Source organism: Camelus bactrianus, chromosome 3 (genome assembly GCF_048773025.1).
Source record: "Camelus bactrianus isolate YW-2024 breed Bactrian camel chromosome 3, ASM4877302v1, whole genome shotgun sequence".
Lineage (NCBI taxonomy): Eukaryota > Metazoa > Chordata > Mammalia > Artiodactyla > Camelidae > Camelus > Camelus bactrianus.
Window position 1 is genome coordinate 63,169,952 of NC_133541.1, and position 15,582 is coordinate 63,185,533.

Consider the following 15,582-nt stretch of genomic DNA (forward strand, 5'->3'; position numbering starts at 1 on the left):
GAAAAATATTTCCTTTTTTTGAAATTTAGAAAAATTGTGTTTTTGTAAGATTAAAGTAATTAATATAACTTTTAAATTTATGTGCTCTTGAAATACCAGAAACAGACTCATCACAGCAAGAAAGAGCTGGTACCTGAAACTACTTTATCTGGTTAAGTTTGGTTCACATATAAGATGGAAATTTATATATTTAAGTTTTATTAAAAAAGCTTCACAGCTTAATGAAATATTAAGAAAAACAATGATTATTTATATTAAAAATTCCTTTAGACCTTCAATCATTTTCTTTAGGAGAAATCTAAAAAAAATTCTTAACCAGAAAGGCTTAAAATAAGAGTTTAATTGTAGTCTTAATAGTGTTTGCATGTATGCTGAGTTACTATGATTGAGATTCAAATAAATCTCCAATTTTACAAAAAGGAAAAAAACCAAAACACTTTATTTTCCACAAGGAAGAGCAATAGGAAAAATTAAATCATTTCCCACATATTGTTTTCTTAAAACAGCCTACAAGGACATATTCAGCACCAAATAAAAGAGAAAAAAAAGAAATTACAAACAGCCATAGAATATAATCTATAAAGCAAACATTTAATATTGCACTTTGTTTTGCTAACATTTTGGATTTTACTCTCCCTAATTGAAAAATCAGGAATCTATCTTGAATACTGGAATACAACTGTGAACCTCACATCTTATATCAAGAAGTGACCAATATTTAGAAAGGAGTAATGCCTCTAAAAATAAGAAAGTAAAGGAATACTTTAATGGGGAAAATAAAACTTTATTTGATAAAGTTTTATATATTTAAAATTTTATCATATTTTATTTTGTGACCCAGTGCCAATTATCAGAATATTGGTCATTCTTTCCTCATGTGTTATTCGTAAGAGTATATAGTGATAAGTATTCCAATGCTATGCATATCAACAATTGTTCCCTAGTCAGTTAGACATAAGAGGAAAAGAAAAGGGATTTTCTGACAATCCCCACCCCCAACAAAAAACCACCAAATGCCCTTTATGCCAAATATTCCATTAGCTTCTTTTGAGGGGGACATTCACAAAATGATTTAACAACAATAAAAAAATATTTCACCCCCATTTCCTTATTATCTAGTATTAGTTTGCTACGGGAGCCCAAACCCTTTAAACGAATCACTTAAAACGCGATTCATTTTTACATGGGCTTTCTTCACCCTGTCAGCATTATTCAAACATGAATTGTCTTCCATGTTTTCTTAAAGGCCACTTATGGAAAAGCCTATTTGTTTTGTATGAAGCTTTAAGACAGTATTTAACCAGGTCAAGCACCAAGCCAGAGTTACTATTATTTTCAGCCACTTTATTAACTGTGGGGTTAAATGGCAGGATAGTTGTAACACCCATTTCACACATATGTTGCAACATCAGAGATGCTGATTTCCATTAAAAAACATCAGAGCTGAATTCCTTCTAAAATAAGACAATCAATCAGTACACTTGGTACCTTGGAAAATGCAGTTTTAAGTGTCTTCATGAATGCTGGTATATTTGTTATGAGCCAACTGGAAATTATCTTTAATATAAGCTATAATTTACTGATGAGTTCGTTCTTCATTATCTTATCTATATATACTGAGAGTGAATGATTTCTCATGTTTAGCAAAATGTTCTTTAAGGTAATGGAAAAAAATACTTTCATTAAAAAAATCCACAAAAATATAAAAGTTATTATTCCAGCACACACTGTAGTATTCATAATTTTGGAGTTACACACTTTTAGAATAAGCTTGGGTTTTCAAGCTGTCAAGCTTGAGCAGGATAGGAAATGTATCCACTGAGCTCTCTAATCAGAAACTGAACCTACGTATATATATATTCCTGCTCATGAAAATACTCTGCACCAGCAAAAATGACTTCCAACATATGTGTTTTGGAGGTAATTAGGTAACTCTGTATAAAAATAAATGCACTTTCTCCTCCTCTCCAGTGACTGGAAAACTTTCATACTTTTAAAATAATAATAAAAATACTAATTTTTAAGAGCAACAGCCCTTAACTCTTTGCTGGTGCCTGCCATACTGCCTTTCTTTACTCCATTCTTAGCTCTGCTAGTTTCTTCTTATATGTAACGATAAAAAGGGAATGCGGGTGGGTTATCACTTTTGTGTATGTCCCTTTTCCAAATTTCCCTATCCAAAAAGCCAACCAAACAAACAAACAAAAAAATAACTCAACAGTGCAACAAAACACAAATAGCATTCCAACAGTTTGGCAAGTGATGCGTTCACCTGAGATTAAGTGATTTTAGGCAGTCAGTAACAAAATGCTGCTTTGCTGTAATAGTAGAAAGGCAACAAATTCTTAAAAGAAACCAAGAAGGTATACAATCTTGACAAAGTCTCTTATTAGCTTCCTCCTTTCATCTCTTTTCCCACATACTGTTGCGTATCTACTACAGTAGGCTGCAAAACATACAGCAAGAAGGATTGGCTTGAAGGCATTTGATGTTTGTAAATAAATCCACAATAGGATCCAAGCTGAAGAGGTGATACATGGTCAGCCTAGTAGGACAATTCTGAGCATGGCATACGCAGGTAAAGTCCAGGCTATGTTAAATTAAAAAAAAGTCAGTGCGTTTTTTTCATGTTAAAGTTTTTTTCAAAGCTTTTGTTCCTTGTTGTGCTCACCACAAACAAGTTATAAAAGAGTATTAAGAGTCTGGCATAAATGGAAAAAAAAAGCTGTAGTGACATTGAACCGCACAATATAAGCATTGAGCATGTGCAAATTTTCAAATCAAAAGAAGGACATCATCCCTCTTTACAACGTGGTGTCTTGACACGTATGACCATAGGCTAAGAAGACTGCTCTTAGTATGTGCCAGGTTTAAAGGAGAAAAGCTTAGATCTTCAAGCATGTTGGAGCAGTCCCAGAATGTTGCTGTAGGCTTCTAAAGCATGATCACTGGTTGTTTCATGTATTTGTCATTTTTCTGGGCAAAAGCAATTCCACTTCCTCTGAAAACATGTCTCCAAGATACTTCTCTGTCCTCAGCCGGGAAGGGAGGAGATATAGTTCGGAATCCACGTCAACTTGATTTAACCAAGTATTCCTTCAACGAGACGGGCAGGATGGTCTATCATCTGCTGACTGATCAGGATTTGGATCAATCTAGAAAGAAAAGAGGAAAAAAACACAGTTATTTGATACAGTCTAGTAAGAATATACCAAATAGGACAAAGATTTTGAGTATGAGTTGAGAAATGCAATCAGGAAGAACATAGAGAGCTTGTATGGGGAAGAAAGGGTACTAGGATTATCTAAAAAGTACCTGCTATTCAACTAGATTAACAATAACATTTATGAAGGTATGCCCAAATAGTTCTCCTTCACAAAAGCTAATGATAAATTTTATCAGAGAATGGAGCTTTTTACTCAGCGCTCAGTAGTACTTATAACTCAAATACACTATGGCAAACATTTTCATAGCAGTGTTCTCCTTTTATAAAGGAGCCATTTCATCCTGTTAAAAAAATTCAGCTTACCTCTTCCCTAGGCTTTGGAAAGTTCTTTGTGCTTATGTGAGGTAATAACTCATGGATGTAAAGCCCTAGAAAGGGCCTAGGAATACACTTGCGTATCAAGAAATAGCAGTGTTGAATCCAAAATGCTCTAGAGGCTTCCCACCTTCTCTATTTCTTTAGTGACTTTCATATATACATACACTTAATAAAAGTGAATATATTCTAGTTGCTGCTCAGAAACAAAAAGAATAGACACAGGAAGGCAAACTGTTAGGTTTAATACATTTGTTTGACTGAAAGATCTTTTGGACAAGACCCATTTACTTGTATTTAAATATGGAATAATCCAAACTGCCTCAGAAACTTTAGGTGTGAAAACACATTTTTGAAGGAAAGAAGTCAAATAATTTTTCTTTCTTTCACTGACTATCCTTTACAGAAAAAAATATAAAAATTCAGAACAGCTTTAATACAATCTAGGACTGTTCCCCCTCTAAGTGGTTAGATGTTAAATAATTAAATCACACCATGAACCAATTTAAGGTTTTAAAAGTTTTTAATTCTCTTAATTATCTTTAGTTCATTTTAAAAGGTGGTAGAATTTTACAACAAATTGCTTAAAAGTGGATACTTAGATTACCATTCTTTTAAAATGCCTACTGGACAGCTAGGAAGCCTCAGATCAAATCACAAGTAACCAACTTAACCAGCAAGACAGAAATGTCAGAATAAAAATGTAGTAACATGTTTCTAACAAGTGGAAGAACATCTGCAGCATCTACTGAAAAATTTTATGAACTAAAATACTGGAATAGAAAAGTTATGTCTAATAAAGAATTTGTAAGAATGGAACAGATCTGAACTTCCTATAATCAATAAATAAAGTAGATTTCATATTAACCTCATCCTAAGGAAAAAATGACTCTTCCAGTCAAGGTGTTAAGGGGAAAAAAATAAAAAATAATAGAGATTTATTGGAGAGAAAACAATCCCTTTATGTCTTATTTGGGAGTAATATTTCACTGTAAAATAGGTGTCTAAATTATAGCAATGAAAAGGAAAAAGCTGATTCTAGTGATTGACAAAATTGTTATTATAGTGGTACTGAGGCCAACTCTCACAATGTGTATTATGTATATATACATTCTGAAGTATCCTGAAATTGCTGAATTTCCCCCCACCTCCTTGCTTTTGTTCCTATCTTTTTTCCTGCCTGGACCATCCTACATTTGAGGACTACTTATCCATCAAGAATCAGTTTAACAGTCACTTTCTCAGGAAAGCCCCTCCTGATTCCTAAGGGCCAATAAGCTGCTCCTCAGATGAACTGTGCATTCCCATCACATTGTTATATAATGTTTTTCTTCTAAGTTTGTTTTTCTCACAGTCCGTAAACTTTTCCCAAGTAAAGGCTATGTTTTATTCATGGAAGTGCTTAGTTACTTGAGATGAATAAAAATAATCTAACAGTGCTGGAATGCTGTTAAGATGTTACTGCAAATATGTTCTTTCCCCAATGACTGAGAATGTTAAAATACGAAAGTTAAACTGGAAAAGAATAATGGATAAGATAAATTCTAGCTATTTGGTCAATGACTGCGAAATGCCAGTTCTATGGATGCTTTAAAATATGAATTATCCCTTTAACTGGCATTTTACAAGCATAAGGTTAGATCATTATCTTTATTTTCCCAATAATACGAGGCCTCTGGGTCAAACTTAGTAAATATTGACAATCTTAATCTTTTAATCTATTGTTCTAAATTATTTGTTTTTCTCTTATGATAATCAAAACCTAAGTCTATTTTAAAAAAGTCTGCAATACTGTTTCCCAAGAGAGCCAGCCCATTTTGTACTGGATGATCTGATGCTTACCTCTGAATAAAGAGGTGGAGGCAAGAACCGAAACTCCTGGATATATGCAAACAATGGTCCTTGAAGCGCTCTCTCAAAGTCATCACAAGCACTCACTGGTGCAAGATTGTTCCGCCTTTGTTCCTCTGTTACCACTTCTGCATAGCTGGGTGGTGCTGAAGGAAAAAGATACACGCAATTCGAACAGCATGTTCTTATGCATGTCAAAATACACAGAATAGTAGGTATTAAAAAGGAATGTCGAGGTAAAGTAACAATTATTTGTTTTGTGTTCAAAACTAAGGGCATATATGTTTTAAACCTAACGTTAGGGGCATACCTACTCTCTTCAAGTACAGATACAGTTTATCTAATCATAAAATTAACAGAAGCAAAATCATCTTCTTGAAAATAATAGATTATGTTTAGATATGCATTATCAAATTACCTTCTGGTCTTTCAGGTAGGGATAAACCAAGCCAGTTCATATTCATGCTACACTGACTGCTTACACTTGAGGTTCTGCTACCAAATGGATGTAAAGGAATGGTACCGATGACAAGTGGCAAATTAAGAAATAAATCCATAGCTCCAGGAATATCCACATATACCTAAACAATGAAAGGAGATGTTAGGTTCAGAATACCAAGTACTATTTCATTTTTAAAACTAATAACCCAATTTTAATGTCATTTTTTTAAATTTATATACTTATGATATACAAGAAAAGTTTCTCCACTGTGTAACCCTATTATATAGTACATTTACCTAAAGTAAAATTAGTAATTATAATCCTAACTATATAGAGATTTATATGTAATTATATGTATCATATAAGGAGTAAAAAAAAATCAAATCCTGGATGTAAGACAAAATGATATCCATATGACTTTTAAGACTTAAAAAAAAAACCCCAAACCTTTAAATCTGTACGTACCATTAGCGAATATTCCACACGGATTATACTACAGTCGAGGATAGAGGGAGAAACTGGTGGAATTTTCAGCAACTTGCCATTCCACGTCTCTGTCTTTCCAGATGATAAGGATTCCCCACGCAAGTTAGCCACAAGCTGTTTGACTTCCTTCATTTTCCCTTTGGCATAGAAGGCCTGTGTTTGGTAAATGGCTGCCTTTGGCACCACCACTCGGGAAGAGCAGTTCTCAATCTCAGCAAATATCTGAATTGATTCACCTAGAGGAAAAAAAAAAAATATATATATATACACACACACACGCACACATATATACATCTACTGTTAAAAAACAAACAAATAAACCCCAAACAAATGTAGATTCTTAGATTGAAGTTTGAAAGTTCAATAAACTACATGGATAAAAAGCAGGATCCTAAGAGTGGCAAGGAACTTACAGTTACAAAAATAAGCTACTCATTGACAGTAACTACTAAAAAAGACAACTTAATTCTAATTTATGAAAGGAAACTGGATAAGCACAACTTACGTTATTTTACCAAAGAATACTGTATCATGTTTGCATTCAGTAGAAATAATGTAAATTTATACATGAAAGCTAAGGGAAAAAAGATCATTTTTTGTGAGATTCCACCTCATACATACCTGGAGTATAGCCCTTCCTTTCGATTTTGGCACTTAAGGATATTGGGCCTGAGGTACAGAACCAGCAACAGAGAGTCTTTTCTTTTGTGCCTGCTTGGGGTGACTGTAAGAAATAAATTTAGAGAAAAAGATCAATGTAGAGTTGGGACAATAATAGAATGTTTTAAAATACAATCCTAAATTCTTGAAGAATTTAACATTAAAAGCAATGTTGCTTTTTTTCCTGTATCCAAACATACTTTTCCACTAACCAGTGGCTTCTGATATATAGAAGTATTTTTGTCTTTATACAAGTTCCCATTCAATTAAAGAAAAAAGGGTAAAGGGCTTAACACCATATTTTGTAAACATACTTTAGCCCACACTATTTACATATACAGTAATTAAAGAAACCAACCAACCAAGCAACAACAACAAAAAAAACCCTTTCCACATTCCATTTAAACTGCCTTAAAAAAAAAGGCAGCTTGGAAAGCAACTTGGTTATAATCCCAAATAATGACATCTTTCTTTGAGAATATAAAATTCAATTTGTAAAAAAGGGCAAATTGCTCATCTTTAAGATTCTTATTTGCTTAAAGATGTTATTATTTGCTTAAACCAAATAAAGTTTTTGAAGCCAAATCTGAATCTTGTGAAAAATGCAATTAAAAAAGATTTAAAACAGAATTAAGTTTTTCATGACAGTGATAACCTCCCCATCATTTGACAACTATCCCTATAATGGAATAATGCAATGCAGTACAAACTTTAGATTATGATATTTTCAAATTAAATGATATTGTTATAATAATTGATACTACTGTTCCTTTTCCACTAAAATTATTCAGGGAACATCTATTTTTTTGTTACTGCTATTATCTTATGAGTAAAAGGTATTTCTTACCAAATATTGGTCTTTCTTTTAAAATTAATGTTATTACAATCAGAAAATGAGCATATTCTGCATTAATTTGTGTGCTCATGAGTATATGTTTTGGGAAAATAACATTTATGGAATTTAAAAATAAAACCACTATTTTAAAATTATAAAAATTACATAGTTTAGGTAATTATTCTTCAGTATTTATAAGCCAAAAATAAAGAATGAAGAATTCAGTCAATTCTTACCAGTAATGAAGGAGTGTTGATATCTATATGCTCAAAGACTGTAAATTCCTTCTTTAATTTTACTGGTAGAAGCCAAGGCCTGTGCAATTCGGCTTTCACCCAATAGCGCACACTGCCATGTCGGCCTTCGAATGAGGTAGCAAGTGGTCTGTGCAGAACATAAAGGTCAATATATTAATCTTATACCTCTTTCTGAAAATTATACAGTAGGTCAGCATAGAAGTGTTACTATATTGTACCGTTTATACATCAATGAGGTATCAAAGCCATAATTTAAAAGAATTTCCAAAGGGATAAGTCACTGGGGGAAAAAAACCTTGTTTTCAAATAACAGTAATTGTTAAATATTACAGAAATTTTGCTTAAAAAAGCCAGAATACAATCTCTTTAAGAAGAGGCTACTTTAATGCTTGTGGCAAAATTATGAAAGTCTGGAAATAAAACAGTTCTTGAAAAGGTCAAGATTTTACTTTAAAAATAAAGTTAAGAATGGTTTAACTATTTCTATTGAGAAATTCTAGACACTGGTCAAATATTCAGACCAAATTCTCTATGGCATTCTACTTTTCATTAGCTACAAATTATTATTATCTCTTTTTATACCAACTAATTAAGATCTAGAAAAGGCCTGGAATAGTCATTATAGTTTCAAAAAATTTTTCATATTTCATTAAGTCCACTGAAACTCTAGAAAACTGCTTTTACATTTCCTAGTTTACTTATGTTCTAACTCTTTTTGGCGATGTTTTCTAACTACACTATAGACTTAGGAAAAGAATCTTTCCTATTGCTCTACACAAGAGAATCAGAATTCTTTCTCAACTCTCCCAGATTTTACTACTTGTGAAAGATTTTATTTCAGTGAATTGAGTCTCTTTTTTCATAATTTTGTTAGAAAAATGCCCTAAGTTTGGTCTTTTACAAGGTAGCACGCTAGCTTAGGAGTAGTGGTGTTTTACTTTTTTCTCTTTTTTTGCATTTTAGATTCCTGCATTAACTTGTATAGCACAGAGAAATAAAATGCAGGATCTGTGCTAGTCTTCTGGAGTTTATATTAAATGACTTTGGTTTACTGATAGAATTTTTAAGAAACATACTAAATTATCTCTGTTCTTTGAAAATATTCAGTCCCAATTGTATTAGCCCGGCTGTATTCAGAGACTTAAATTTTTTTCTCTCAAAGTAATTAGGGCATTATGTTAAAAATGTTCTTAAATAATATGATAAATAGAATATTCTTAAAAATACCCTTTATAAACCCCATCCGCATATATTAAGTATTAGAATTAAAGTTTATCCTTCAGAAAAATCAGTACAAGTGCCACTTTGAGGTTTTTAACACCTGTTTAGGCATTATTAAAAATTGTTTTTTGTATAACTTCTAACAATTTGTTACTACATTGAGAATGTAATACTTTCCTTCTTTCTTTCATACTAGATTCCAAGCCTATGTTAAGGTAATTTAGGTATTTGATAGATGTTTCCTTTCATGCTCAGGTTATAACATCTCGTGTGACCTTCTCAATAGCTCTTCTCACAGAAGCTAATGAATTCATATATATATATATATATATATATATATATATATATATACATACACATATATACACACACACACACACACACACACACACACACACATAAATGCTTCTAAAGCTAGGATATCCCTAATTATTTTGATCTTCTTAGCTTACTGCTGTTGGTTAGCATCACTAGAAAAGATAAAACACTGACTTTTTATAAACTACTAAGTGAGACCTGGTATGTTCTACCTTCTCTGTTAACGCTGATAACAAACTAAATATTAAGCGCTATTTTGATTAGCAACTTTCAATTCACTCACTAAATGAAATGCATTTAAGTTTTTAAAACCTTATAAATCTTGAGACAGAGTACCAAGAGTTGAACTTTGCTTTCTATAATTTTGCCACACTAGATAAAAAAAAAAAAAAAAGCTTGTCTCTTTTTTGAGTATATTGTTTTCCTCTAGCAAGTTTAATGAAAAGGGTTTTTTTTTAAACTAAAAATAATTAAATTTTGAATAAGTTTCATTTCAGAAGAATAGATGTTTATGAAAAACGCCTGTTACAAAATACTTACGTCTGTGGAAGCTCAAAGCTGAAAGCATATTCATGCCTTCCTGAATGAATAGTGTTGAAGCCTTCTTCAGAATTATCATCATCTAAAACAAACAGAAAAGAACAAAAAACTTATTATTACACCTTTACACTCTCTTTGCTATGGCATAACTTTAAAGGTGCTTATATAGTAATTCAGGCCACAAACTTTGGAGTCTGAGAGATCTGAGTTCTAATTCCAACTTCATCACTTCCTCTCAGTAAAATAAAAGTCCTGTCTTCAGTTACTTCATCTGTGGAATGGGGATAATTAATACTTACGCTGCATAGGTGGTTTTTAAATGGAAAACGACCCTAACTGTAAAATGTCTACATCTCACACAGTACACGCTCAACAAAACACTAAGATCTCAAACCTCATACTAAGATGTTACCTTAGTCTTTACTATTTACTTAAATTAATCTTGTTAAGACTATATAAAATGAAAACTTCACGTAAACCTTTTAAAATGTCAGTTTTGATACTAGAAGATGTGAATGTGACAATTCTAAAACCATTAAAAAAAAGCTGTCAAATAGATCTGGAGTTAAAAAAAAAGGAACAGTCATTTTAATGTCAGTTTCATAGCTAAAAATAAAAATTCTTATTGAACCTAAAATGATGACAACACCCAGGCTGCATGAGCAATAGCTAAAAATGTGCATTTATATAAAATATACCTTAGGTTTCAAAGGTGCCTGCTAATGGGAAACACACCCTTGAAAAATGAACTAGGTTGTTGCCAATCGCTAGAAAAGAGGGCTGACCTTTCATTTTATAACCAATTTCTTTTGGTCAGTTTTTTAAAAAAGTCTCCGAAATAAACACAGTGAAATATGGGAGGTGGTTCTGGATTCTTAAAAGGATTTTTTTTTTCCAAAGAGTTCTGACTAGGTAATTTAAGTACATGTCTTCCTAATGTAATTTTCTCGGTGTAGAAAGCTTCATCATTAACTACGAGAGTAGAAAAAATGGGTTACTTTCCGTCACCAAAGTACTGGATACACACAAAAAACGTGATGCTTCCCTCCCATCAAAGGAGAAAAGGGACCAAAAAAAAAAGGCTCCAATACGTGGTTACTTATGTTCAAAAACCACGACGACTCGCTTCTATCTCAGTAATACTTTCCTCGCTCCCTGTACAGATTCCAGCACCGAAAACTGCCTTACGAGTTGGGGGCCATTTAAATTCGCTCCCCACGAAGGCGCCCAAAGTTTGCCTCCTCTCCCTTTCTTCCTTCTTGCTCCCTTTTTGTGCCAGCTCAGCAGTCTCATTGAGGCGAGCGGCGGCGGCGGCGGCCGCGCGGTGGTAAACAAGTGCCGGGCTGTCAATCAAGAACTAGACCGGAGCAGGAGAGGACCGGCCTAAACCGGCGCGAGCAGATCCCAGCCGGCCCGCCCGCGCGCCGCCGCCGCCCGCGCGCCCCGCTATACATACGGCATATGTCGCGCGGCGCTCGCGCTCGCGGCCGCGCAGCCTAGCCTGCTGGAGGGGGAGGGCGGAGCGAGCGCGCTGCGGCGCTTCCGCTTTACACGCCCCAGCCGGTGACCGGTTCGATCTGGCTTGGGCCACCCTGACACCTTTACAGTTGAGGAGAGGGAAACTGGGGCGGCGGCGAGGAGGGTGGGGAACGCAACAGCCCCGAGAAACAATGGGGAGGGGCAGGGAATACTCGCCGAGGCCCCCCCCCCCTAGCTTTTGATGTTAGTGCCACTTTCCTCTTTTGGCCAGCCTTTGCTCTCTCCCCTCAGGTCAAACCAAGGTAGCCCGTCTGGTGACTGCACAGACCGGGAAACTCGCTGTTTCAGCTAGAGGCAGACGAGCGTTCGCAGAAGCTGCCTGACAACTTCCAGCCGAAAAACTGGAAAATGGGATCCCACCAGCCCGGCCCGCCCAACTATGAATAGGATCGTCAGCTAAAAAGTTGCGCCCAGAGCCATTCGGCACCTGGGAGGCCGGCAGGGGCTTCTCCCCTCCACTCTGTCGAAACCTAAGCCGCTCTTTCCGGGGGCTGCCAGCAGGCCGAGGTGAGGGGCGACAGAACGGTATGTGACATGAGCCACGGGCGCCTCTAGAAGCCCGGGCAGGGACGCAAGGAGGGGCGGGGGCGGCCGCTCAGGAGGGACCTTTACCGGCGCACGCCGGTTCCAAGCCTCGCCCCAGCCGGCGAGCCCACTCTCCCCACCCGCCCGCGCCCAATCCAATCAGAGCCTGGCATCGCCTTAGCAACAGGCTAACAAACGCGGCTCCGCCTATCGCCGGCCGCCCGGGGCGGGTCTCAGTCACCAGGCTAGTTTGAGAGGTCCCAGGTTTTAAGTCATTGAAACTATTCCAGGCTTAGAGTTCTTCCATGCTTTGCAGGGGTTGAGGGGCATCTCGTGGGGTGCAGGGCACATAGTTTTCTCTACTGTGAAATCATGGAGCAACTAATGAAATTGTGTTTGTCCACATAAGTCGTGATTCTACTTTTACCCCACTGCAAACCTTAACTCTTTAAAAACCTTTGTTTCTTTTTATCCATTTTATAAAAAACTGCCACGTACAGAAAGGTTCAAATATAAACTCCTATGTCTGCTGTTCAGCAAACACCAGGACTGTCATTAGGCAGTTGCATTTCTTATCAGTGTCACTGCTCGGAGAGATTAACTAGACATTTTTCAGGATGCAAATTACCTATGTGTAACTGAAAACCCAACTAAATAATGGGTTTCATTTTAATGTTTTAAAAAATAATGCATTAATGCTGTAACTCAAAGCACCCTACATTTCCACACTTGCCTTAGTTCAATTAGCACCTCCTCACGGATGTGTATTTTTTAATATAAAAAGAGTAAAATGTGCTCTACTCTTTGAAAAACCGTCAACATTCGAACTAAATACTGCATTAAAAAGGAGAAGCACAAAATTACATAACCAGTTTTAACATTATATTCTTCTTGGGCTAGGAATTAAGTCATCGCCACCACCTGACGCGTGTAACCAATCTGCTGAGAGCAGAATAAGCGCCCCTCCTCACCACCCCCCAGAACTGGTCCGAAACAGGATTGAACCGCTTCTAACAAAGGGTGGAAACTTAGAAAAACAAGCTTAGAGTCTCCTATATTTCCACAATGTAACCATTTAAACAATAGATTGGAAATCTCAGGACCCTCTCTCCCTTTGACAACGCTTTAGCTCCCTTTTCTAACCAAAAATCAAATCCAATGAGCCGCATACTTTTCTATTCCATTTGACTGGCACGGGTTTCATTGAATGCACGTTCCAAAGTTAAGCATGATGCTCAGAAAAGAAAATTACTGACCCTAAATGCCTTCTAAAACTGATTTGAAACATACCATAATGACAGATACTGTCCTTTAAATTAGAGAATGCTTGATGTAAATTTCTAAAGGAACTGGAAAGAATAGGGAAAAAACACGTGGGGTGTTGATACCATATGTCAAAATAAGACACAGAAACCCTTTATCAAAGAACAACGATCAATTCTTTAAAGTCTTTTGCGTGTCAATATTAGAAATAAAATATACCTATTAACCCACTTAAAAATGTTACTCTATTTCTTCACTGAAGCTTCGTTTTTTAAGACCTAAGGTTGCAGAGTACAAGGGAAAAAAAATCTAATACGGACTGCAGCTTTTAGCAATTCATTTGAAAACATATTAGGAAAATTATTGAATCAGGCTTTAAGCAGAATTTACAAGTAAGGTGGAAATGGACTGCAAGTGCGTATGGCACAGACCGAGCCCGGTATAGAGGTAGTTGAATAAGTGCAGTTTGCAGTCACTTTGCAGATGCCTGCAAGCATTACGGCTTAACATACGATGAATGTCAAGGAGAAACCAAATCTAACTTTGCTAACATTTATCAAACTGCTACATGTTATGCTAGGAGTAGAATTACATTAATTCAGAAAAACTGAAAAGATAACTTTCCCAAAGAAAGCAGGTCTAATGATTTCTGAATGATTTAAAAACTTACCTCTTTCGTGTCCAATTAAGATGTCTTTATGGTTGAAATATTCTACTTCTTCAGTGTAATTCTGTGTATAGGCGGTATTGGAGCCGGCGTTTCTAGATTCGGTCCAGCGTACTTTCGCATGTCCTCTTGCATGAATTTTAAGAGATTTTACTCTGATTTCCCCAGTAACTTCTAAATTCACCCTTCCTGAGACTGTATCCCCACTAGAATACACAGGGACATTGCTGTCATTAAGACAGTCAAAGCTTATTGTCAAACTCTTTACCTTTCCCAGCACCATGTTTATAACAAAATCTATAAAAATATAATGTAAGACAAAAAAGTCAAGATCACATATAAAACGTGATCTTCACTTAACACTGATCGATGTCTTTGCCGTGCAAAAAGCTTGCAGGCAGGATCAGTGATTCTTTACAAATAGTTCATTGAGATTTCTTAAAAAGTCAGGGCAGCGGAGAGGATGCTGCTCCGCGCTCCTGCTAGTCTCAGTGGTCTCCTTACAAAGACGGGCGGCTGGAAGCTGCCAGCTCACTTTAAGAGCTTTGTGAAAAACAACCCCAGCGCGCATGCGCACGCCGCGGCTGCTGTCCGCCCTCCCTGCGCGTCCCCTCCCGCGCCGGCTCGTTCCCTGGCTCGCTCGCTCGCTCGCTCGCTCGCGGGTACAGTAGGTGTACAGCTAGGGAAGAAGACACGGGCTGCCGGGAGTCTGAACCTGACTTCTCTTCATTGTGGGCTCCTATTGGTAGGCAGGCTACCGTAAGCCCTCGACGTGCTATCTGGAGTCCCTTACCGAGCACAATCTAGTGGAAAGATAATGGCCGAGGGGGGCACTGGGGGACAAGGTTGGGTGGGGAGATGTTTGCAAAGTCAAGTGAGGATAAACTGCTGAGTGACCAGCCCGGAGCATGCCTTAGCGGCACTGCAGGGTTTTGCCCACTGCCTGGATGGGAGGAGGAAAAAGGGATGTGTGAAGAGAGATGGGGGAAGGGGAGAAACCGGTTGGGCAAGGGCTGGTTGTGAGCATAAACTAACGAATTAAAAAAAAAGTAATAAAAATCAGGCAAGAGATAATGTTCATAGACGACAGCATTCTTGGCTTGGATTCTTTTAAAAACCAGTGCTTTGTAGGCAGGGTGGAAATGAACCCAGTCGAGACCGATTCGAGACCTTAAAAGAGAATGCTGTAAGGATCAAGTATAATTTAATCAGTATGTTTTCTTTCTCTTTCATTTCTTAATTCGATAGCAATGAAAAACAACCAAGTTGTTTGCATGATGACAGCAGGGAGGAAAAAGGTTCGACCACTTCCTCGAAGAAAGAAAAAGTCCTTTTTTGAGACACCACCTACAGCTAGATTTGAGGGTATGACATGATTACACCTCCTGTGTCCAGAGGATTAAGAATAGAGTTCGGCCTAAAAAAGTACCGCCGTAT

At 36.6% G+C, this 15,582-nt stretch overlaps 1 protein-coding gene and 1 long non-coding RNA gene across 2 annotated transcripts in view; one reads left to right on the forward strand and one right to left on the reverse strand.

Moving 5' to 3' along the window:
* Positions 1-420: 420 nt before the first annotated feature.
* On the reverse strand, positions 421-14,658 carry ARRDC3 (arrestin domain containing 3). Its single transcript, XM_010949572.3, has 8 exons — positions 14,149-14,658; positions 10,152-10,233; positions 8,052-8,199; positions 6,942-7,044; positions 6,300-6,556; positions 5,811-5,973; positions 5,384-5,538; positions 421-3,155 (listed from the first exon to the last, which is right to left on the reverse strand). Exons 1-8 carry the CDS (start codon positions 14,426-14,428, stop codon positions 3,099-3,101), a joined length of 1,245 nt encoding a protein of 414 aa, XP_010947874.1. The 5' UTR covers positions 14,429-14,658; the 3' UTR covers positions 421-3,098.
* LOC123615188 (uncharacterized) overlaps positions 11,533-15,582 on the forward strand; it is a 464,042-nt gene continuing 459,992 nt past the window's right edge. Inside the window, exon 1 of the long non-coding RNA XR_012505525.1 lies at positions 11,533-12,215. This is a non-coding gene — a long non-coding RNA (uncharacterized LOC123615188). The remainder of the gene's footprint in view (positions 12,216-15,582) is intronic.